This window comes from Panthera uncia, chromosome E1 (genome assembly GCF_023721935.1).
Source record: "Panthera uncia isolate 11264 chromosome E1, Puncia_PCG_1.0, whole genome shotgun sequence".
Taxonomy (NCBI): Eukaryota; Metazoa; Chordata; class Mammalia; order Carnivora; family Felidae; genus Panthera; species Panthera uncia.
The window spans coordinates 47,243,237-47,266,894 of record NC_064814.1 but is presented as its reverse complement, the minus strand read 5'-3'; the positions used below and the strand labels follow the sequence as shown (position 1 = coordinate 47,266,894).

The following is a 23,658-nucleotide window of genomic DNA, read 5'->3' as shown; positions in this document are numbered from 1 at the left end:
GTGGAAGCCCCAGTGCGACGACCCGCTCCAGCCACTTGTTGGTCTCCGGGGCTCAGAGGGCTCAGAGGGGCTCAGTGAGCACTCAGGCTCAATGCAGAGTGGACCGAGCCTGCCCTGGGAGGCCGGCTGAACCCTGACCCCGGAGAGAGAGGCCACAGGACGGCTCCGAGGCTCCAGTGCAGCCTGAACACTGAGGAGTGCACCAGACACGTAAACGAGTTGCTCGCTCCTTGGCCCTGTCCTTCTCTCCCCTGCGCCTCAATCACTTTGCTGCGGTCACAGTGCCAGGGTTACAGAGAGGTCTGGCTTTCCCTCCCACCGCGCTCACCCATGGGGATGTGGCTGCCTGGGGTGCTGGGGGCGGGGAGAGAGGGTCTGGCCCAGACAGCCCACTCTTGGCCTTGACCGGCATGTGACCACAGGGCTCCTATGAAATGGGGGGCCTGCCTCCGTCACCTGCACATGCACCCCCGGTGATCCTTCGGTGTCCCTGGCCTGGCTGGGCACAGGCTCAGGTGGGGTGGCCCGTGGGGTTAGGTTGGGGAAGATTGTGGGGTCAGGCCACACCTGTGATGTGGTAGGAAAGAGGGAGCCAGGAGGGGTTCAGAGCCCGGGCAGTGAATTCACGTACCGGGTCGGGTTTTCAATTTGCAAGGGGCTACTTTGCCCTCCTGCGCTAACCTCTTTCATTGTGCAGCTGAGACAGACGTCCCTTTGGGTTCCCACTTGGAGGGATGCTGAAGCAGGGAGAGGGAGGGAGAGGGGAAGGGATGTGGGGAAGGGAGGGGAAGGGGTGGGGGGAAGAGAGGAGAAGGGGCGGGGGGGGGGGGGGGGGGGGAAGGGGTGTGGAGGAAGGTGCCCTCCCAGCAGAGAAGCTGTGCAGGCGGCAACAGCCAATTCGTGTCTGCTCCGGTTACGAGACCCGCACTCCCCGTTGGCTGCTGGGCATGTTCGGGCCTCCTGTGCTGCCCACCAGCCTAACTCTCCTGTGGGGTTCCTCCCTCAATTACTCGGAAAACTCAGCCGGCAGGGCGGCCCGAACAGGCTCCTTCCTTGTTCCGCAGCCCCGATCGTGGCGCAGTCCAGCCTTGTTAGCTACTCTCCAGCTTAACTGATTTTTCCCTTTGTTTTCTTCCCTGAGGAGCCTTTGCCCAGAGGGCCTGCAGACACTCTCACCCTTCGGAATGAATGAATGAGTGAATGGATGAATGAATGAATCCCATACCCTCTCTGTTCTGCCTCCCAACTAGTTGTCGAACTAGTTCAGGGGTTGGCAAACGGTACCCCAAAGGCCCAAGCCCACTAGCCACCTGCCTTTTTACGTCTCACGAGCTCCTCTAGGTGCAGGTGGAATCAGACGGTATTTCCTCTTTTGCGTCTGGCTTATTTCATTTAGCGCAACATCCTCAAGGTTTGTCCCTGTTGGAACACGTGTCAGAATCTGCTTCACAATGCTAAGTGAAATGAGCTAGACACAAGGACTAACGGTGCCTGATTCCGCTCATATGTGGGATCTCAAAGCATCCAACTCATCGAACCAGAGAGCAGATGTGTGGGAGCCAGGCCCTGGGAGTGGGGGAAGTAGGGGGACATGTTGGTCCAAGGGGACAAACTCGCAGTTAGAAGATGAGTAAGTCCTGGAGATCTAATGCCCAGCATGAGGACTATATGCTTAATTCCGTCTCGTATACTGGAAAGTTGCTAACAGAGTAGGTCTTAGAAATTCTCTCTGTGCGCACACACACACACACACACACACACACACACACACACACACGACCACTATGTGAGGGGACGGAGGTGTAACCCACCTTATTTTGCTAATCATTTTATAACACGCGTACATGAAGTCATCGCGCCGTGTGCCTTAACCTCACGCGAGGGGATATGTCAATTCTGTCTCAGTAAAACCAATAAAAAACAAAAGGATTCTCAACTTTTTTTTTAAAGACTACCCTTCCTTCTTGAGGCTGAATGATATTCTCTCATAAGCAGACACGATGTGTTGTGTACCCATCTATCCGGGCACGGACTCTTGGGCCACTGTCACCTGTCGGCTCCCGGACTCGTGCTGCTGTGGACGTGGGCCAGCCCTGCCCTTGATTCTTCCATACCTAGAAGAGCATACGGTAGTTCTGCGGTTGACTTTTCTGGGGAACTGCCACACCGTTTCTCGCTGTTTGAGCTTCCCACCAGCCTTGTTCGAGGTTTCTAGTCTCTCCACACCCTCACCAGTGGTTGCTATTATTATTTCTTGATAACGGCCGTCCCTTTTTTTTTTTAATGTTTATTTATTTTTGAGAGAGAAGGAGCACAAGTGGGAGAGGGACAGAGAGAGAAGACGACACAGAATCCGAAGCAGGCTCCGGGCTCCGAGCTGTCAGCAGAGAGCCCCACGCGGGGCCCGAACCCACGAGCCGTGAGATGGTGACCTGAGCTTAACCCACTGAGCCACCCAGGCGCCCTGATAATGGCCATCCTTAAGGGTGTGGACTGTTTTGATCTGTGTCCCCTGAGCGTTTTTTCACGTGCTTATTGGCCATCTGTCTATCTTCCTTTGAGAAATGTCTATTCAAGTCCTTTGCTCATTTTTAAGTCAGGTTGTTGCTGTTGACTTGTATACACAGCTTCATTTTAAATGGTTCTATAAGTGTCTACATGGTATCCCAGGTTTTGCCTCTCGGCCTACAAAGCTGAAAAATATTTATTTTCTGGCCTTTTGTGAAAAAGTTTGTCAGTCCCTGGACTGGTGGGTGACTAAGATCCCTTCTAACTCAGATCCATAACTGTGTGATTTTCCGTGTCAGGTGTCAGCAAAGTTTTTCCGTAAGGGCCAGATTATAAGTATTTTTGACTCTGAGGGCCATGCGGTCCCTGTTGTAACTACTGGAGACAGCCCGTCAGCATGTAAAGAGTTGAGTGTGACTGCATTCCAATAAAACTTTATTTACAAGCACGGCCAGCGGGGCCAGATTTGGCCACAGGCTGTGGTTTGCCAGCCCCTGCTCTCCATGAAAGGAAAGTCCCATTGCCACCTTTGGACATCCAGGTCCACCTGGAGGATGACGTCCGGGACCCTGGGAGACGGTGGGAGTCAGAGCAGCCTGGGGGAGGGGCAGGTGCCCTGGGTGGGCCTCAGCTCTGCTCTCGATGGGCTGGCCTTGAGCAGGTCACTGAGGCCGGGTTGGTCTCCTGTCTGAAACGGAGAAGGAGTCCTTGATCCTCTCCCAGGAGGGGTCACCCGTCCCTCACTGACCGGCTCCTCGCCGAGGCTGTGGCCAAGCAGGGGATCCCGGGCTGGGGCAGTGACGGTCAGACCTTCACGCTTCATTCTAGGCAGCCAGTAGGAAGTAGGAGGATCTGTGATGCCTGGATCAGGCAACTTCTCCGGCAAGAGCTAGAAGGCCCCAGGTCCCTGGTCTCCTGACAGGGGTGCCTCCTTCCTGCAGGCCCCCAGCCCAGCACTGCGGGTTCCTAGGAGACCAAGCAGACAGGGCCACCTTCAGACGTGTATACACCAGCAAAGACCTCTCTGGCTTATTCTTGCATCCGGGGCCTGGGAGAGCTGGGAGGAAGTCCCGCCGTGTCCAGCTTCTTATAGATGATAGCTCCTCAGCTCTCCCTTCTCCCTGGCTTCTCGGTGCTGGTGTTGGTGTGGCCCGGGGTCTGTCTTTCGGGCCATGACTTTTCTCTTGGTTGGACTGGCCACCCCAGAAAGTTTCTGGGAGGAGAGAGAGGATGCTCACAGGCAGGACTGTTTTCTGTTCACCTTCCCCACCAGCAGGCTCTTTCTTTCCCCTCTGGCCCTTCTCCCACTGCCCTTCCCTCTGCCAGCTTGGTGATCGGGTGGGTGGGGCTTCCAGAAAGGCTGGTGAGAATCCTGGCAAGACCAGCTCCTGCCCGTAGCCGACAGCCCCCCCACATTATCCCGAGCACCCCTTTCCACACATGGCTTCATTTGATTCTTCGAGATGTGTTCTCTTTTTCTTTTGTCGTAAAATATACATAGCACGACACCTGCCACTTAGCCATTTTAGACTGTATACAGCTCAGTGACGTTTAGTACACTCGTAATGTTGCACAACCACTTTTGGCTAATTCCAGAACTTTTTCACCCCGAACGAAAACCCTGTACCCATGAAACACACGCCCCCTCCCCCCCACCTCACCCTAGGGCACTGGAAAATCTGAATTTGCTTTCCGTCCCTATGGATTTGCCTGTTCTGGACATTTCCAATGTGTCTGTTCTTATCTGTGTGGAAGCCACAGCTTCCGTGGTCGGGGCGGGGCGGGGGTGGGGGGAGAGCAGCAGTGAGGCAGGGTGGGGGGCAGAGAGCACATACAGCACGTGCACGCAACTGAATGGAGCTCAGATCACGTGGCTGTCAAAGCCCTGGGCAGGGGTGGCAAGAGACCACTGAGCAGCGGGTCTGCTGGGTGGTCAGGGCCCCGTGGCCGCTGATGGGGGGCAGGGGGGAGGGCCAGGCATCCTCGTCAGCCGGCCTGCCCCAGCCGGGCAACCAGAAGTGGTCTGGGGGCCTCGGACAGGATGAGTAGACTCCTTATCTGGAGGCCATTAGCGCTGACCTGTTTGTGAAGGACAGGGAGGCCTGACGGGCTGGGGGGCCTCTGGTGAAGCCCCCTCCCTGCCGGCTGCATCCCCTGCACAGCCAGTCTCAGTGGGAGCCTGGTGGCCTGGAGCCAGGGTGGCAATGTGTGGACAGCCAGGCGGGGCCCGGGCTCCCCGGGGCTGGCACTACAATTGCCTACCTTCCGCCAGGATTGCGGCCTCACGGCAGATGTGCAGGTGCACAGGGCCTCAGGGGGCCTCAGGTATATTGATCAGTCCCTCAATGGAGCTGTATTCCAGGACCCTTCAGAATTGCCCGAGGTCTGGTGAAAACAGGGACATGAAAGGATGGGGACAGCGGAGCAGGTGACTTCCACTCGCAGCGTGGGGCGCACCTCCAGCAGAAACGGGGCTGGCGCCGGGGCCAGGGCGCCTTCTCCCCCTCCGTGTGCTAGTTGCCCCGGGGGCAGGTGCACGGCGTGCACGGACTGGCCAGATTGGTGGGTGTCAGCACGTGTGCCTCTCTGTCCCTGTTGCCATCTGTGTGCCAGTCATTCCTGAATCCAGGGCCCTGCTGGAACCGCTCACAGGACGTGGACAGGGCAGGCCCGACGGGCAAGTGGCCACGCAAAGGCGCCAGCAAATGGGGCAGATGGGGACCGTTCACTGCAGCGGAGGGCTGTCAGAGGGTTCCGTGAGAGCGCGGCTGGAAAATGGGGTGGGGCCTCCCTGGGGCTCCCGGGCTGCGGGAGGACTCAGATCCCTGTTGCTGTGGGGCCGCGGTGCTCGGCTCCTAGTGTCCCCACTGCTGCCGGGAATGTGGTCCTCCCCACGGCACAGTGCTCTGACTTCTTCCAGGCCAGCGGGAAAAAGTCTCTTGGACTTCCCTCTGCCCTCCAGGCCCTCTGTGAAAGGTTCCCCAGTACATCCCCACTTGACCAGGGTAATCTCCTTTCCAAAGAACTGTAATTACATCTGGAAATGCCCTCACTTAGCCCCATCAGGAAGTGATGCCTTGGTGTTCGGAGGGCAGCCCACACCCAGCGGGAGGAATTCTGCGGGCCGGTACTGGGGAGCCCCTTGGAGGCCTGCCCACCCCGTGGTGGAAAGGAGTTCTAGGCGGCGGGAACAGGAGGGGCAGGTGGGGTCAGCCTTAACTCTGCAGGCTGGGGAAGGGCCTTGGTTAGACGTGGGATATGGAGTGGAGGTTCTCCAGGAGGAGGAGGCTGGGGCAGGAGGCAGGTGGAGACGGAGGCCAGAGCTGGGGAGGAGCCAGAGGTCCACGCAGACTCAGAGTCCTATGATTGGGCAAGTGACTGACGTGGGAATGAGGGGGTCCCCTCAGACACCTTTCATCTCGAATGCCTAGAGTTCTGTCGTATCCTGCCTGGGCCCAGGGGAACTGTGGGTGGGGCCTGTGTCGGGACCTTTGGAAGCAGAGACCTGAAGCCCCTCAGTGCAGGTGGGAGAGCTGGAGAACTGGCTGCTGACCAGGAGGGGGGCCGGGGAGTCTGGGTTAGGCTACTCTGAGGCACACGGGGCCTGGCTGTTGGATTTCGAGGATGCTGCATCTCAACAGGGTAGGTCCAGATATTGGGGTCAAGGCCCAGGTAGTGGGGGCCGAGGACCTCCCGCTGGCAAAAGCAAAAATAAGGCAAAAATAGGGCCCTGCTCCCGGCACAACCCCCCGCCCACCCCTCTGCCCCCTGAGGCCCACTAAGAGGCTGGTTGTCGCCTGGGCTCCTCCCCTGCCCCACCCCCCCAACCGCTCTGTTTCCTGATTTGTAAGATAAGACAGACCCTCTCTTGGCTGTGATGGGTTTTGGAGACACTTTGAAAAGGTGATGTGTTCATCAAATGTGCGGGATCAGTACAGCATCATAGCCCTAAATTCTAGACACCTGATGACTTTTCAAGGGGTTACGTAGGAGAACATTTTTGTTTTGTTTTGCTTTAGCACTTGTAGGTTTATTTTATTTTATTTACTTTTTTTTTTAAAGATTTTTTTTTAATGTTTATTTTTGAGAAAGAGAGAGACAGAGCATGAGCAGGGGAGGGGCAGAGAGAGAGGGAGACACAGAATCCAAAGAAGGCTCCAGGCTCTGAGCAGTCAGCACAGAGCCCGACGCGGGGCTCGAACCCATGAACCCCGTGAGATCATGACCTGAGCCAAAGTCGGATGCTTAACCGACTGAGCCACCCAGGCGCCCCTTGTAGGTTTATTTTAATGTGGATTAGGAAAAAAATAAGTCCACGCACCAGATGCCAGCGTTCATGAATCGTTTTGCTCAGCGTGGCTGGACCCTGAGGAGCGCGCTAACCTAAGCCTGAAAGGTAGACTGTGAAGTGAATCGCCGTTCAGGTTCGCCTGGAGAACACGTGAGGGCGTCCTCGAAGGGCAGAAGTTTGTCAGCGCTGGTCAGTTGCAGACAGACATGGCCACCGGCCGGTCTCTTGGCCGAGCCGGGTGCCTGGGGTGTGGTGGGGACACAGCGGGCTGCGACACCCTCTGTCCGCCTCCACTCTGGGTTCCGGGATTTCAGGGGAGCAGAGCACAGACATCCTCAAGTCACACGGGTGACCGAAAGTTCAATCCAGGTTTTAAAAATAGAACCCGAGACAAATGAATGAGTCTCTCCACTCCCACCCCCGGTGCAGAATATTTCCAAAGGAAATTGCCTCCTGTTATTTCATTCTATTATGAAGCGTGGCTCATAGAGCCACTCATCCCTCCATTAATTTTCCATAGGGAATGGACTGTGCCTTCCCGGCTTAATGGAGGATCTAGAACACGACGGATCACCTGACTGGGGCCGGGCCCTGCCCTTCCAGGAAACCTGACGCCTGTGGTCCCAGAGAGCCCGTGGGCCAGGCAGTGCACAGGGCATCTGCACAGAACCCTCGGGAAGGGCCTTGCCCGCTTTCTCTGCTGACCCCAGAGAGAATGGCCTGCAGAGCTTTGCGGGGAGTGGGTGCTGAAGGAGCCTGGAAGGTGCTTTCCGCTGGCCCCTTCTCTTCCTCTCTTCCCACTGGAGAAGGCATGGAAAAGGAGCCACACGTGGACAGAGGCCCGGGTCCAGTCTTGGGCAGCTGCCCAGCCGCTTCAGGGCCTTCTGCCCATCACTGGCCCTAGATCTTCCCTTTGTTAGGACTCTCCATCTGCTTCCAAGCAGATGGCTTCTCCTGCAGGGCCATCCCCCTGGGAAGCTGCTCCAGGCCAGCACATCAGCGAGAAGTTTCCATTTTCATCGCTGCCTTTGCGGCATGCGCTCAGAGCCAGGCGACTCACGGGCTTCTTGGAGGATGTGAGTGAATTCTGGTGGAGGAACCAGAGCCAGCCCGGCGCGGAGCCTGAAACCGAGGCCGGATTCTCTGGAACCCCGTATCGGTCCCCTCTGGGCGGTGGCTGGGCTCCCTCGGCCCCCTGGGCCCCCAGTACTTGCCCTCCTGCTGCAGTAGCTGACGATGTCCCCTGCTCTGCTCCTCCCCGCCAGTGACTTCGCACTCACCAGAGCACATTCCAGACGACCCCAGGGCGCGTCTCTTACGCAGGCTGCTTTCACACCGAACTCCTGTGCTGGGCTCTGCCCCCAGCCTCTGCCTGGGCTGTTCCTCTTTCTGGAATTCTCTCTCTGCCCTTCTCCTGATGAGTTTCTTCATCGGATCCCAGCTTGAGCCTTGCCGAGGCCTCTCCTAGACCCGTCAGGTGTGCCCGCCCATCCCGTGGCGCCTGGTGCTTTATCACACGGTGTCACCCTGCGTTCACACCTCTGTCCTTCCCACTGTCCGCAAGCCCCATAGCAGAGCCCGGCATGTCTCACGCTCACCAGAGTGTGCACAGCCATCGGTTGCAGCTCGACACAGGGTGATGAGGGGTTACCATCACCGTCTACAGAGGCAAGAGCCAAGGTTCGGGGCACCCAAGTCTGAAAATCGGTGCCGCTCTTTGCCAGGGGCTCTTTTATTGGGCTGCCATAAGGTGCCCCCCCCCCCCCCAGAGCACTCGAGGCAGATGGGTATGCTGGGCTGGCCAGGGGGTGCCCGCTCTGCCTCATTTCCCTCGGTTTGGGGGCCAGGGGGCACCCCAGGCAGGGAGGAACAGGTGCTAAACCTGCCAGGGGCCAGGTGGGGGGGTTCACTCGAGCCCACAAGAGCACAGAGGCCTGAGCATCACCCCCACCCACCCACCCACCTACGTACATACTCCGTCTCTGCTGGGTGTGCAGGTGAGCCCCACTCGGGGTGGGGCGGTCAGCCTTACCAGAGCCCGCGCCCTCCTACACACAGGAGAGGTGGGGAGGGTGCGGAGGCTGGGCGGGAAGCTGCCTGTTCCATGGCCTCAGCTGCTGGGTCTGCAGGGCTGAAGGTGTGCCTGCGTCACGGGGCTGCCCAGAAGGTGAGGGCTGCTGGTTTCCCAGAAAGTCAGGTGAGGGCAGAGAGGGGTGGGGCATGGGTGTGGTGACCACGGACAACCACAGGGTGTGCATGACCCTGAGCCGATCCCAGCGGCTTAGCCTGGACCTTCGGGGTGACCCTGAGCCTGGGCGGCCGGAAGGCTGAGGGAGGGCGGTGGTGGGTGGAGAGCCGGGGGCGTGGGCAGCGTGACCGGTGTATAGGTGTGCTTTGACATACGTGTGCCGCTGATTGACAGGTCACCATGCTGGCCTCTGTGTGCAGCGGGAAGGGAGGGAGTGGGTAGTGGGTGCTGCTTTTCCTCCACTTGATGTGAACCATAACCCGTCCTGTCTGGTGCGTGCCAGGTGCCTGGGAGATACTTGAGCGAAGCAGAAGCAGCCTCTGTTCTCTAAGAGCTGAAAGTAGTTGGGGAAGAGAGTTCGAAGGGGGTGGTTTTTAGCTCAAATCAGGATGGTTTTATGATAATTTGAGTTTCCCAGTGGAATGAATGAGTGAGGATGGTGAATTTATTCTGCTTGAAAGAGACTTGCAAACAGAGGTACCTTGTGACGGATGGATAGATACAGGATAGACTGATGGATGGATGCATGGGTAGATGGATGGGTGAGTGGATGGATGGGTTGATGGAGGGATAGACAGATAGATTGATGGGTGGAAGGATGGGTGGAAGGATGAATGGATGGAGGATAGACTAATGGATGGGTCGGTGGATGGACAGATGGATGGATAGATAGAGGATAGTTGGATGAATGGATGGATGGATGGATGGACGGACGGATGGATGGAATGATGGATGGACAGAGGATAGACTGATGGATGGGTGATGGGTGGATGATGGAAGGATGGGTGGATGGATGGATGGAGGATAGACTAATGGATGGGTAGGTGGATGGATGGAAGGGTGGATGGATAGAGGCTAGACAGGTGGATGGATGTGTGGGTGGGTAGGTAGATAGTGAGCTGCCCAGCTAAGAGGTACCTAGTAAAGAGTGAGTACAAGCAGTTGTCCTGCAGGAGGCAGGAGAGCCCCATGTCTGTTCTGAGTGTTATGATCATGGGGGAGTGGGAAGTATATGTTAGTGGTACACGCATGCACCTGCTCCCACGCACATCCTTTCCTTTGAGTATGCCCCCCCCCCAGTGCCAGCTCCCCACTAGTGAGGCAGACCCTGAACCTTGCTTCTATGCATTACCATGAGCCCAGTCACTTTGCCCTGCCTGCACCATACCTTCCCACCTTCAGTAGCCAGTTGGAGAACCTGAACTTCCAAACCCACGAGCCCAGTCCCTTCCCCCCTGTTTTCATCACTTGCCATTTAACAAGGCCTCCAATGGCTTGGCCCCAAAAGGAGCTTGGTGGGGGCATTTCAGAGGTGAAAGGAAGACATTAAGGGGCCTCTGAGGTGCCACCTGGGATGCAGCCAGCCCTGCCCAGGGACTGTGGAGGCCGCAAAGGGGGCAGAAGTGTGCCCCAGGCTTCTGGGCGCTGTGTCCACTCTAGGGGCGTGCGATGCCACCACCACACGCACGCTCTGCCAAGTGCAAGGGCACGTGGGCACAGCCAGGGGCATGCATCTTTCCTGATTTGAGCCACATTTGCCTCTGAAGTACTGGTTCTAACTGGACAGGAATCAGAGTTTGCAAACTGGTGGTCTCTGGGCTGAATCGAGCCCGCTGTCACACGGGAGTCTAAAGCAGTTATTGTTGCCTATTGCTAATAATTAGAGTATTTGACATACAAGTCATGATTTCTGGCTTCTTAAAAAAATAAATTTAGGAGGGCCCAGGCTCCTCATTCTGGTCACTTCTCTGGTGGCAGGAGGGGGATGGGGGCTGCAGGGGCAGGACGGTGCTCTCCAGGAGCACCACAAGCCACCTGCAGCCTACCTCACTCATTTGGGTCACCGGCCTGGCCCCAGCAGGCTCTGAGACCCCTGGACTGGCTATTCTGGGGGTCACCTGGGAGACAGAGGGGGGGAAGGCTAGGGGAGCCCCTCTCCCCGGCAGTGATCTCCTGACTCTCCCCCCAGCTTCACGCAGGCCATGCTGAGCCAGCCCAAGATGGAAAGCCTGGATAACCCCACGGCCTACCGCGTGGGCCTTGCGCTCCTGGGAATAGGCAGCACATTTGTGCTTTCCAGCTTCTTTGCACTGGGCTTCACCGGGACCTTCCTAGGTAAGACCCCGAGGACTGGGGGGCACGAGCAGACGTACCCTGGGCTCAGTGGGGAGCAGGGGCTGGGTGGCCGACCTCCCTGCCCTCTGTGACATCTTCGTGGGGTGCACGGGAGGACCTTGCCACCTTCTTGCTCTGCCACTAACTCTGGGGCTCAGGGCGCCTTCCCTCCACCAGGCCTCTGCCTGGTCAGCTTGGGAAGCTGGGCTCTCCTATCTCATCCAGCTGGTCGGCCGCCAGGCCAGGTGGGATTTCCGCTGGCTGCATTTGGGCCCCAAGCCAGGGCTGGTGCAGGTCTGGATCGGGTGTGGCATAAGGGGGTGCCGTTCCTGCTCTGCATTTCCCACTGCCTACGGCTCAGGTGCTTTTGGGCCGGGAGCCCAGTGCTGGCCTAGCTAGAGGTCCTCATGACCTCAGCAGCTTCTAGCAACTTGGAAGCCCAAGGAAGAGAGCAGCCGGGGAGGCTGGAAAAGCAAGGGCAGTCTTGGGGCCGGGAACGGAAGGGAGGCGGCGGCCCACAGAGGGGGCCCAGCAGGCAGCCGGCATGTGGGAGGTGCCCACCCCTCTGATGGGCTGATCCGGGGGGTCCCGGGTCCTCGCCAATCTCAGCCCCCAGCCCACTTCATAGACCTGGCCTCAGTTTCCTCCAGTGCCCAGGGCTGTCCCCGGCACCCTCCTGGTTTGCCTGGGTCTCTCTATCCACAGTCGCCTGGGGCCCCGGGGTACTGCGGGCTGCAGCGGGGAGCCTGCAGCTCTGAAGGAGCTTGTGTTCACAGGCGGACGAGACCTCCGGGAGCGGCGTGTGCAGGAGGCCTATGCCGAGGCCCGGCCTGGGCCTGTTGGGCACCTGTGGCAGTGGGGCCCGCAGGTGGTTTAGCGCCTCGTGCTCAGGCCAGAGCTTTAGGGTGCCCGGTGCTAGGGGAGGGGCACGCAGGTGGGAACCTGGGAGGAGAAGGTGGGAGCTCCTGGGTCTGCCAGGTGGGGGTGGGGCACTGGGCCAGTGGGAAGGAGGCCTGGGAGCAAATAGTAAGTTCCGGGACAGAGTGGCAGGCAGGTTGGCCGGGGTGTGTGTGTGGGGGGCGGGGGTGGTGGCGGCGGGGGTGGGGGGAGAGGCAGTCAGGCGAGGGCTGGAGGTCGGGTGGGGGCCACATCACATGTGTCCCCTAAGGCCATGCAGGAGCCTGAGGCTTCACTCCTGGGCACGTGGAGGCCATAGGAGGGCTTGGAAAGATCTCATCCCAGCAATGAGGAGGTTGGACTGGCTGGATAGTGAGGTGGGGACAGGGAGGAGGTGGGGATCACGGTGTAGGCGTCACAGAGCCGGGGCCAAGGGCCACAGAGGGAGGAGGGCCGCCGTCCTGTCCAGCCCAGGTCCTGGAAGACCAGGAGTGAATAGCCCCGTGGCATGCGGGCCTGGCACAGGTGTGGGCACAGAGCTGGGAAGGAGCCGGTGGAGCCCCGGATGGCGTGCGGGGCAGGACCTGGTCAAGGCGTGTGAGGCGAATCGCCCAGAGGAGCCAGGCAGGGTGGGCGGGCAGTGGGAAGGAGCCTGACAATAGCAGTCACCGGCGGCACACCGCCACCCGGAAGAGACGGCCGGGAAGTGCCGCTGGGCTCTGGATGTAGGGCACAGCGGCCACTTCCCTCCTGTGAGTCAGCCCCAAAGCGGGTTTCTGTGCCATCCGCCTCCAGGCCCGCAGCCCCATTTCCTGCCTCCTGGGAAGAAAGCCTTCCGCAGCCCCCGGGCAGCTCCTGTGCCCCCGCACCCTTTGTCCCCAGACAGCGGACTCCTCTGCCTGCCGCTGCCCTGCTTCTGCCTCGGATGAACAGCACCGTGCCCGTGGCGGTGTGGGCTGCCTACCGGCCAGTGCCAGAGACCGTGTCCCTGTGCCTCTTGGAGCGGCCTCAACGTGAGGCCTCGTCACCGTGTCTCGGAGGGGTGGAGGATAGGCCTGTCCGGGGTCGGCCGTCTGATGGTCGCACTCTCCACTGCGACCGGCTGCTCTGGGCTGGCTGCAGGCCGTGGTGGGCAGCTGGGGTGGAGAGGCAGAGCAGGCCCCCTGGATCCCTGGGGTGGGAGGAGCTCACCCAGGCCCCTACTGGGTGAGAAGGGAGGATCTGGGGGCAGAAACACTGGGTAGCAGGCAGGGAAGGGCCTCTTGCAGGAGGTGACATCAGCTGAGGGAGAAGTGCCGAAGGAGGAAAGATGCTCACTAGACAGAGAGCAGGGAAAGGCATCCCAAGCAGAGGGAACAGCATGTGCAAAGGCACGGGGGAAAGGAGCAGATGGGGGTGTGGGAAGGCTCAGTGCCTTAGCCCTATCAGGACCCTGTGCCCTGTGAGGTGTCTGCATGCTGGTGACCCGAGTGGACCCACTGCTTGGGGTGTCCCTTGACCCAGTACGCTGTACAACCTGCTCCTTGGCTGGGCTGGAGCCTCCTGGAGGGCAGACCTGTGGTGCCCACTCTGGGGGCCTCCCTCAGTAACTGCGCAGTCAGGCTGTGACCCTCCGGTCCTGCCCCAACTTGTCCACAGGCGATTACTTCGGGATCCTCATGGAGGCAAGAGTGACCACATTCCCATTCAACATCCTGGACAACCCCATGTACTGGGGCAGCACGGCCAATTACCTGGGCTGGGCCATTATGTGAGTATCGGGCCTTCCTGCCCGCCCTCCCTGCCTCCTGAGGAAGACGGGCCAGCCTTCTGTCATCTGTGGAGCCGAGGTGTTCCTTGGGACTTTCTTCTCCATGGAAACAAACAACATCCTAGAACACGGGTTAGCGAACTTTCTCTTGGAGGGCCGGAGAGGCGGGGCTCCCAGGCCATAGGCAGAGCTCGGATGCTCAAAAGCAGCCGCGAGCCAGTAGGTAAATGAATGGCTGTGGTCGGGGACCAACACCGCTTCATTCTTGGACACTGTAATTTGAATTTCATAGAATTGTCATGTGTCGTGAGATAGTCTATTCTCTCTCTTTTTTAACCATTTAAAAATGTACAAATCATTCCTGGCCCACACACCACAGACTGCCAACCCTGTCCTGGAACATTAGGGCCGGCAGGTCCTGAGTGACCGCCAGGGCTCATGCTTCACCTTCACGCTGTCCAGAGGCCCCAGGTGGCGAGGCATAGGGGGCGCTGTGCGCTCTGGGCCTCAAACCACGCCCCCCCCGGAGCACTTCCTGTTTGTCCATTTTCTGCGTTAGGGCTTCTTCCGTGGGCAGTTTTTCAGCAGAAAGCGTTCTGCTTTTATTGGGCGCTCGAAACCACGTGCCTAGAATGTTGCAGGTGCTCCCAGAGACCAGAAAGGTTCCAGGACACCAAGGGACGAGTCTCAGATGGTGGCGTGTCGGGAGCGGGATGTTTCCTCGCGACCCCTGCCTTCAGGTGCAGCCCAGATCGGAGCCCTGGGCTCTGAGCGCAAGGCGCTAGAGGGGGACCTGTGGGTCTGGCAGGGACCTGTCCCCCTGCCCCAGCCCAGCCCCTCTCACCTGACTCAGGCAGTGGGAAGGTTCCATGCCCCTAGATTCCCTCAGGCCACAGAACATCTCCCTAGGCCCCACCCTGCAGCCTCTTGATTCCTGCCGGGCCGTCGCACCCAACATTCCCTCCCTTTTCCGTTCCTTTCGTCTGAGAGCTCCTTAGAGATGCGCCATTGCCTGGGGCTGCCAGACGCTGACCCGGCAGGGCTGCTCCAGGCCTCCTGCAGCCCATCTGTCTCCCACCAGGGGCCCCCACGGCTGGGGGAGCCCTGGTGGGCCCCGGGGCAGCAGGATTCCTGGGGGCACTGGGCACCGGGGCCTCCTGCTGTCTCCGGGCCCCCACCTTCCCAACCTCCTAGCCCGAGTGGGACACCCCACTCCCCAAGGTGCACAGCCGGTTCCCTAGGGCCAGCCCTGCCATCACCTCAGGCTCGGGGCCAGGCATGTGGGTCAGTCTGGACCTCAGCCTCCCCGTCTGCAGAAGGAGAGGATCCTTTCTACACAGGGCTGTTAGGGTGTCAAGGTCAAGAGTGTGAGAGCACGTGGAAAGTGGGGAAGTTTCATGCGGGTGTAATGGAGAAGGGGTACCCGCTTGGCTCACGCTCCAGGGCCCAGTGTGGGGGCTGTCCCGGGGGGTGCAGGCCCCTGCCCCCTGGCCCCATCCTCCCGGGCCTCCTCCCCAGCTCCTCGGGTGCCTGACGTATGGGTGGGGAGGCTCTGCTCACTCCAGGCTCTGCTGGAGCACCCAGACAAAGAGACAGGGTGAGGCCCTGGGCGGAGGAGAGTGGGCAGGGCAGAGGGTCTCTGCACGGTGCACACAAGTCCCGGGGCCCCCAGCCTGGGACTTCTGTGAAGGAGGTAGAGCGGGGGTCACAGAGCCCACCTGGGGCCGTGTTCCCTGCTGGCTCCCGGGCTCTGTGTGGCCCCATGAACTAGTTTCCCTCTCTCCTCCCGGCCATCTGGATGCTGTAGCCCGGCCCCTGTGGAGCCTCTGGGGTCAGAGGTAACTGGAAAAAGCGGGACCAGCTGGACAGCAGATGCACCCGGGCTCCTCTGTGTGGCAGTCACCAGCAGGGAGCCTGTGAAGGGTCCCCTAGACCCTCCACGTGCAGCTGGGGGTTGGGGGGCCCTGGACCCGTTTCTAGAAAACACCCTGAGAACACTGTCACTGGAGGGCAGGCAAAGCATTTGTCCCCCCCGCCCCCCCGCCCTGCCGGAACATCGTCCTCTGCAGAAAAGGACATGCTTGGCCACCCGGGCAAGTCTGAGAGGCTGGACGTTCTTTTCATCCCTGCTGCGTCCTGAGCCGGGGGCCGGGGACACGAAAAAAGGGAGCGTGGGCCCCCCTTGGAGGACCGAGCCCTACCGGACAGGCGGTCAGCCGGCGGTCATCGGGTCAGAGAGAGAAGGCCGGGCGCGGGAGCTGATAGTGTGTTCTCCACAGGCACGCCAGCCCCACCGGCCTGCTGCTGACTGTGGTTGTGGCCCTCATCTACATGGTCGCCATCCAGTACGAGGAGTGAGTAGGCCCGCCGTCACACACGAGGAGTGTGACCGGCCGAGCGGCCGACAGGAAGCTCAGAGCGGACCCAGTGGGGCCTGGGGGGCCGGGCAGGCGGTGACGCGGCAGCCCGGGCCTCCTGTCCACGCTGCCGTGGGGGGCACGGCCTGGGGCGGTGGCATCACCCCCGAGACCTGCTGATGGAGCCCCTCCCCCTCCCCACAGGCCCTTCACCGCTCAGATCTACCAGCAGAAAGCCTCCTCGTCCCGCAAGAGGAGCTGACCGGGCCTGTGGCCACTTCACTGAGGGTCTGCCGCCCCGGCCTGCCCCGAGTGCCAAGCCCTGCGGTGGGGAGCAGAGCGCCTGGCCGCGGCTCCGTGTTCGCGCCTGATGAGGGCCGCTCAGTGCCTTGGAAACCTCTGCCTCGGGGGCCCTGGACATGCTGCCGTTTGGCCACTGAGCCCCCAGCCTCGCTGCCCCCAGAACATCCTAACTCAACAATAAAGGCACCCTGACGCCAGCATCCCCTTGGGCTCTCTGTCCGGCCAGGTGGGGATGGGGAAGGAGTTTGGGACTCCTGGGAAGGGAGCATTCCCCTGAGGGCTCCAGGCCAGGCTGGTGTGGCCCTCCTTCTGCCTGAAGCCTCTCAACCCTGAGGCCAGCGTCACCATCCGCACTCGGCAGGGCAAGGACTTGCCCAGATGTTTGAGCTTCCTGTGCCTCCCGTCTCACCCCCTGCCCCAGCACCCCGTCTTCCGTCCCTTTCCTTTGGGGAGCCAGCCCAGCCTCCAGGTGGAGGTGTCCTCATACGACCCAGCAGCCCCACACGCCAAGGAGCTCCCAGCCTCTGTGAGCTGCCGTCAGAGACTGAAACACATTATGCTGAAAATGTAAATGGTGACATGATGGTACATGGTGGGGGTGGGAGCCTGTCGTCAGCCAAGGAGATCGGGGTGGGGGGCCCTCTGAGGAGGGGACATTTGAGCTGAGACCCAAATGAGCAGGGGGAGCAAATGGGAGGATTCCAGGCCACGAGAAGGGTGAATGCAAAGGCCCTGTGGTCAGAACAAGCAGCAGGCTGTTTAAGGACCCAGCTAGTGAGGAGCATCAGCCAGGAGGTGCTGGGCCCCGTGGGGTCGGGCCAATGAGCGGGCCCAGTTGGCAGCCCCCTGGGGCATTTGCAGAAAGCTGGGCTGTGACCCTCATGCTCTCTGAACCCCAAGCCACCAGGTCCAGCCCAGATGAGCTGGCCTTGGGGACATCATCCTTGTGCGGTGATCTGAGGGCTAACAGAAAAGCCCAAATGTGGTGACAGTGCAACCCCCTTTGGCCTATGAGGGGCCTGGCACTGGATGGAAATATCATGCCCCTGAAGGCTGACGTGGAACGGGCTGTGGGAAGGGACCGGTGAGGCTAACGTGCTCCCCCAGAGCTGCTAGCAATGCTTGAGCCTGCAGGGGGAGGGGAAGGGCCGGGCCGGCTGGACCTCGGACATTCGGCATGCACCTGCTCTGGGGCCCCGCCCCTCACCGGCTGTATCTCGAGACTACCACACGGGCTGGGGTCACCCCCGTCTGGCAGCATAGGCTTGGTGACCTGTCCCGGAGGCGCAGGTCTGTCCCACCCCAAGCTCACACTCCCTCTCTCCCACTGAGGTGGGAGGCGTCGAGGAGAGGTGGGGGATCCCGATGCCATGGGGTCGGGGTTCCCAGATGGAACCGGAGGTCCTGGGCCCAGCACCCAAGTCTCCTTTCACCCCCCCACCCCCGGGGTGAACTCAGCATCTCTGGTTAATGCTGACATTTCTCTCCTAATCCCTCGTGAGCCTCAAATCACCAGAGGAGCAGGCCATGTGATCACGTGGGGCCTGTTGGTCAAGCCTGGCTGTGGAGTCTAGTGGACAGGGCTGGCCGGCCCCTCCTCCTGGCCCCAGGCTTACCTGCAGGCCGCCAGCCCTCCAAGGACACAGGATCCGCCTTTCCCTCATTCGTGCTGGGAAACTGCCGTGAGCCCAGACTCCACCTGCCCACGGGCTCTTAAAGCCCCAGCCCCCCACTCTGTAAAGGGGCCACCGTAGCCATGCCTGCCTCGTGAATGCACCTACCGCCCAAGCAGTACAGGCTGGGCCTCCCCTGTCACCCAGGGAGCTCCTTGAGCCCTTTTCTTTGGTTTCTGGAATCCAGAGTCTATCTCAGGCCTTGAGGGCCCACAGGAGGCATCTAGTCTGATCTTACCCGATGCTTCAATCCCTGCTTCTGCTGGCATACCCCTAAGAGCAGGGAGCTTACTCCTCCACAGGTCCCTCTGCACACATAGCCTTTAAGGATATGCTGCCCCCACCCCCACCCCAATGTCAGGGTAGAACAGAGAAGCCCCAGGTGTCCTGACCCATGGGTCCACACGGCTGTGGGAGGAGGGGCCCAGGGTGGGGCCAGAGCCATGTGCTGAGCTGGCTCCCCTGAAAGGGTCTGCTGTAAAGGGAGTAGAGCTCAGGCTGCCAGACAGCTGTGATCTGGGCTTGATGAAGGCAGCCTGTCCGAGGGGAACACGAGCTCTTTTTTGCCATTCTCCCGTTCAGGTGGCGGCTGTGGACCAGGGTGACATAGGACACCTTTGTGCAAGGGGCTGGCGGGGATGGGCTCCGGCTGGCACGACAGCGTTCTTTCGGGAAACAGCCACTCACCTCCACCCCCGACGGGGGCCTGCCCGGCGCTCTCCTCGAATAGATTTTCAAGGACGCCTACACTGCTCTTTGCCATCAGGCCCTGCCGTGTTGCAGATTTCTTGCCTTGGGGGCCAGCTGTCCACTGTCCAACGTGCCCTCACCGTTTGGTCAAATATTTTTAAAAGTTCCCATTTCACTTTGAGCAGGAAAATTGCTGCCCTGCCAGTAAATGATATTTACAAGCAGGCTCAGCCTCACAGATGCTGTTTGTTGCTTTATGACCAAACACACAGAAAAGGAAATCATTTGTAACCATTGTTAACCTGGGCAACATAAAAACAAGGCTTGGGCTGGCGGGGCGTGGGCGGTGGGAAGCTGGGAAGCTGGGGTGGGGGGAGCAGGGGAGGTGTGCACATGTCCCCCCTTCCCCCAGCGCGATGCCCAGAATGTCCACAGGCGGACCAGACAGGCTGATGGTGATGTGTGTCTTGCCTGACCACAGGGCTCACCTATTGAAAATATGTCCCCACCCCAGGACCACTCGGGTTCAGTCAGCCTGTGGCAGGGCCTTGCCGTAAAGTCACCAAGGCCACCCCGAAGAACAGAAAAGCGTAATACAATTAACGAAGAGCTTGGTGGTGGGCAGGGGCGTCATCCCTGTGTGCAGGGGTGGGTGCCTGCCTCAGAGTTGGCCTCATTCCTGTGAGGTGTGGGCATTAAGGGGGGGGGGGGGGGGGTCCAGCTTCCAGTTCCTTTCTCTCAGCTCCTTTCTGAAGTTCCAATGCTTCAAAAACATCAGCATGTGTTACTTTTGTAACAAAGAGGTAGGCCTTTGCAAAAAAAAAGCCAGAAAAGAGGCAGCCCAAACTAGCAAGCCTCACCCCTGCTTGCTCCCTGAGGGAGTGAGGCCCCACGGGCCACGCACAGTGGTGGGCAGGTGCATAGGCTTTGGGGGACATCCATTCGGGGAATGAATGACCGATGTGCTCAGGGCTTAACTCGGCGCACTTAGGACAAGTCATAACCTGGCATCTGTGAGGTGGGGTGACGTGCCCAGAAAGTACCGGGGATTGTGGCTGAAAGCCCAGGCTGGGCCCAGTACCTGCCACTGGCGCTTACCAGCTGGAGGGGGCTGGGGGCACGATGTCAGCACCAACCTTGACATCTGCCCTGGGATGGGGGAGGGAGGCTCTATCCAGGCTGGGTTCCACCCACTGGATCTTCTTAGAGAGGGCTGGGTTCAAATCCTTGACCTTGCCGCCCTTGAGCCTCTGCTCATCACGGTGGCCTTCCCAGGAGTAGAGGCCACCTCGACTCTGGCCCCCTGGCACGGGCCGTCAGGAAGGAGCCAGAAGCCATTGGATTTCAGAGCCCAGCTGCCCATACGGCGCCTTTGCGGGAGGCAGAGGGAGGGCCCCTCATCTGGGGGTGACGTGAGCCCCTCCCGTGACCACCCCTGCTGGCATCCTTGTCTGGTCCCTTTCTGTGGGGAAAAGCCCTGCCCCACTGTCCGCAGCGGCCCTGCGTGCAGGGCACCGGCTCAGTTCTTCCTCACCTCAGATGGGGAGGGCAGGGTCAAGAGGGGTGGGGGGACCCAGTCCAGCCGGCCTGTCACATAACTCCTGCATAAAGGACACCCAAGGGGTGAGCCCTCGGGCGCTCCTCTTGTGATACGTGCTTTCGAACCCCCTCATCAACAGGAGACACGAGGCCTGAGGACAAGTGTGGAGGGGGTGGGGCTATGGGGGGTGTACTCTGAGAAATGGGCCACGGATGTCCCACGGTGGGGGACAGAGCCACAGGAGGGGCGCCGTCGGTGGTTAAGAGCCAGGACCGCCAGTTCCCTGGGTTCAAGCCCCAGCCCCGCAGTCTCAGTTTCTCCGTCTGTAAAATACAGACAGTAATAGCTCCTGCTCCTTAAGGCTGCCAGAAGCAACCATGTAAAAGTGCATGGCACAAAGAAACCCTCTTCTGGCATCGCCCTGCGGAGGGTGTGAGGTTCAGTTGGAACTCTCGTCACAGAGAGGCCGGATAAGGTGAACCCACTCCTGGTTACTGATCAATCTGCCGCCTGCTGGGTTTGCCCCTGCGCCCCGCTCCTCCCAGCCCTGCAATCTCATGGGTCATTTACTGTTGTTATTACTACCAAGTTCCTGCCCCCTAAACCGCATGGACTTTCTCATCCACAATGGGAACCAGAACCGCCATCTTCCAGAAGAGGAACCCGGGACGCAGAGAAGGCGAGAGGCTGCTCTGTGCCAAGGGCCTTCTCATGCACTCACTCGCTCGCTAGCTCACTCACTCCGTGTCTGGCAGGCCCAGCTCCCCAGCTCTAAAATGGGAATGTTCGCCCAAGAGACTCTCAAGACACAAAATGCTACGGGGGAGGGAGGAGGGGACGTTGGCCGAGGCCTGACCAACGAAGGGCAAGTCTCTGGTCCTGTAGGTCCGCCCAGGAAAAGGATGCGGATGCGGACAGCCCCCGCCAGAAAATCACTGCCCGGCTTCAGAGCATCCCCGGCTGGGCGAAAGGAGACGCTGAGGCCCGCAGTAGAGCGCGGGGCGGTGAACGGCTCATGTTGGATCCCGGCCTGGAACCCCGCGCCCCGCGTCTCCGCGGACCCCCACCCTGCCGCTCGTTCCCCGTTCCCCGCTCCAGCCCGGAGAGCGGCGCCTGCGGCCTGCCTGCTGCGCCCGCGGGGCCTCTGCTGCCCTCTGGCGGCCAGAGCGCGCAGCGCCGACCTCGGCGCCAACGCTGCCTCCGGGGAACAGGCGCGCGCTTGCAGACGGGAAGGGGGCTTCGGCGGGGGCTGGTTCTCCGTACGGTGGAGAGAAGGTGGGTACGCAAGGGCCTGCGCAGGGGACCTAGCACTGCTTACCGCCTGCGATCACGCCGCGGCTATGACTGGACTGCTGTTGTTACTCCTGGGTAAACTGAGGCCCAAAGAGAGTGAGGGTCTGTGTGGGTGCGTGTTTCGGGTGGGGTCCTTGCCCCAAGCCACGAAGGGTCAGAGGCACAGCCGGGACTACAGACCCGACGCCCTTGCGGCTGCCGGGCCCCGCGCGTGGAGAAAGGGGTCCGCGCGCCCTTAGCCCCAGCGGGACCTGGGACTCAGTTTCTCCCCGCGCGCAGCGGGCGGCCCGCGGAGGTCGCGGGAGGGGCGGCGGGGGCTCGCGGGGCGTGACGCACAGAGGCTGGGAGGGCGAGGGGCGGGGCGGCCACGCAGGCTGCATATAAGGGCGGCCTCCCGGCGCGGAGAACCAGAACGAGCGACTTTGTGCCACAGCCGGAGCCGAGCTCGAGCCGGAGCCCAGCCCCAGCCGACACCCCAGCCCGAGCGGAGCGCAGCCTCCCAGCCGCGCAGCGCCGCGCCGCGCCCCCAGCCACCCTCCGTACTTCTCTCGGCCCCGCGTTCGCCCCCGCGGCCCCTCCGCCCAATGAAACTGGCCGCGATGATCAAAAAGATGTGCCCGAGCGACTCGGAGCTGAGTATCCCGGCCAAGAACTGCTACCGCATGGTCATCCTCGGCTCGTCCAAGGTGGGCAAGACGGCCATCGTGTCGCGCTTCCTCACGGGCCGCTTCGAGGACGCCTACACGCCCACCATCGAGGACTTCCACCGCAAGTTCTACTCCATCCGCGGCGAAGTCTACCAGCTCGACATCCTCGACACGTCCGGCAACCACCCGTTCCCCGCCATGCGGCGCCTCTCCATCCTCACTGGTGAGCGCGGGGCCGGTTCGGGCGGCGGTGGCGGGGAGGGAGCTGCGCCACCGGGAGGGCGGCGACCCCTGGTCCGAGGGCGCCCGGCGAGGGCCGGTCCCGACGCCGCGCGCCACGTGGAGACGTCCGGGCGTCCCGCGCCGGGGCGGCCCCCCTGTCGGCCCAACTTCGGCTGTCCCCTCGGCCGCCGCCCTCACCGGCTCCTTTTCCGCCCTCCGTGTTCCCCGCAGGAGACGTGTTCATCTTGGTGTTCAGCCTGGACAACCGCGACTCTTTCGAGGAGGTGCAGAGGCTCAAGCAGCAGATCCTCGACACCAAGTCCTGTCTCAAGAACAAAACCAAGGAGAACGTGGACGTGCCGTTGGTCATCTGCGGCAACAAGGGTGATCGGGACTTCTACCGCGAGGTGGAGCAGCGCGAGATCGAGCAGCTGGTGGGCGACGACCCCCAGCGCTGCGCCTACTTCGAGATCTCGGCCAAGAAGAACAGCAGCCTGGACCAGATGTTCCGGGCGCTCTTCGCCATGGCCAAGCTGCCCAGCGAGATGAGCCCGGACCTGCACCGCAAGGTGTCGGTGCAGTACTGCGACGTGCTGCACAAGAAGGCGCTGCGGAACAAGAAGCTGTTGCGAGCCGGCAGCGGCGGCGGGGACCCGGGCGACGCCTTCGGCATCGTGGCGCCCTTCGCCCGCCGGCCCAGCGTGCACAGCGACCTCATGTACATCCGTGAGAAGGCCAGCGGCGGCAGCCAGGCCAAGGACAAGGAGCGCTGCGTCATCAGCTAGGAGCCCCCCGCCCCCAGTCCCCAGTACACCCCCCCCCCGCGTCGGTGACCGAACTTGAGGAGGACCTTTTTGTTTCAAAGTCACGTCCGGGCCAGCTCGTGCGCCCCGGGGCCGCGTGCGCGCGGACTAGCGTCTTCCCTCCCCGCGGCCCTGGGCCCGCGCACAGTGGGGAGGCACTAACGAAGAAGGGACAGTCATCTGCTCTGGAAGGAAAGAGAACTGGACGAGACTGGGACTCCCCTCCTCCCCCCCCTTCCCCGCAGGCGCCTGCCACTCCCCAGACGGGGGTCACAGGCCAGCGAGGGTGAATTTGTCTTGTTTCTGACAAAGACAAGAACG

General features: G+C 60.9%; 2 protein-coding genes across 4 annotated transcripts in view; both read left to right on the top strand.

Moving 5' to 3' along the window:
- PEMT (phosphatidylethanolamine N-methyltransferase) overlaps window positions 1-16,582 on the top strand; it is an 84,304-nt gene extending 67,722 nt beyond the window's left edge. Inside the window, exons 4-7 of one of the 2 annotated variants that reach the window (XM_049638010.1) lie at window positions 11,017-11,162; window positions 13,698-13,809; window positions 16,089-16,163; window positions 16,371-16,582. In XM_049638010.1, the coding sequence (XP_049493967.1) occupies window positions 11,017-11,162; window positions 13,698-13,809; window positions 16,089-16,163; window positions 16,371-16,428 (391 nt within the window). In that variant the 3' untranslated portion in view covers window positions 16,429-16,582. Of the gene's footprint in view, window positions 1-11,016; window positions 11,163-13,697; window positions 14,033-16,088; window positions 16,164-16,370 lie in introns of those variants that run through there. The other variant, XR_007459364.1, reaches the window with a different exon arrangement.
- Window positions 16,583-22,035: 5,453 nt separating this feature from the next.
- Window positions 22,036-23,359, top strand: RASD1 (ras related dexamethasone induced 1). Of its 2 annotated transcripts, none has more exons than XM_049638029.1 (2): window positions 22,036-22,535; window positions 22,766-23,359. In XM_049638029.1, the coding sequence occupies exons 1-2, from the start codon at window positions 22,250-22,252 to the stop codon at window positions 23,317-23,319; spliced, it is 840 nt and encodes a 279-aa protein (XP_049493986.1). In that variant the 5' UTR covers window positions 22,036-22,249; the 3' UTR covers window positions 23,320-23,359. The 2 variants fall into 2 exon arrangements, with proteins under 2 accessions (XP_049493986.1, XP_049493987.1); XM_049638030.1 differs by having other exon boundaries at window positions 22,045-22,535; window positions 22,840-22,922.
- Window positions 23,360-23,658: the final 299 nt, after the last annotated feature.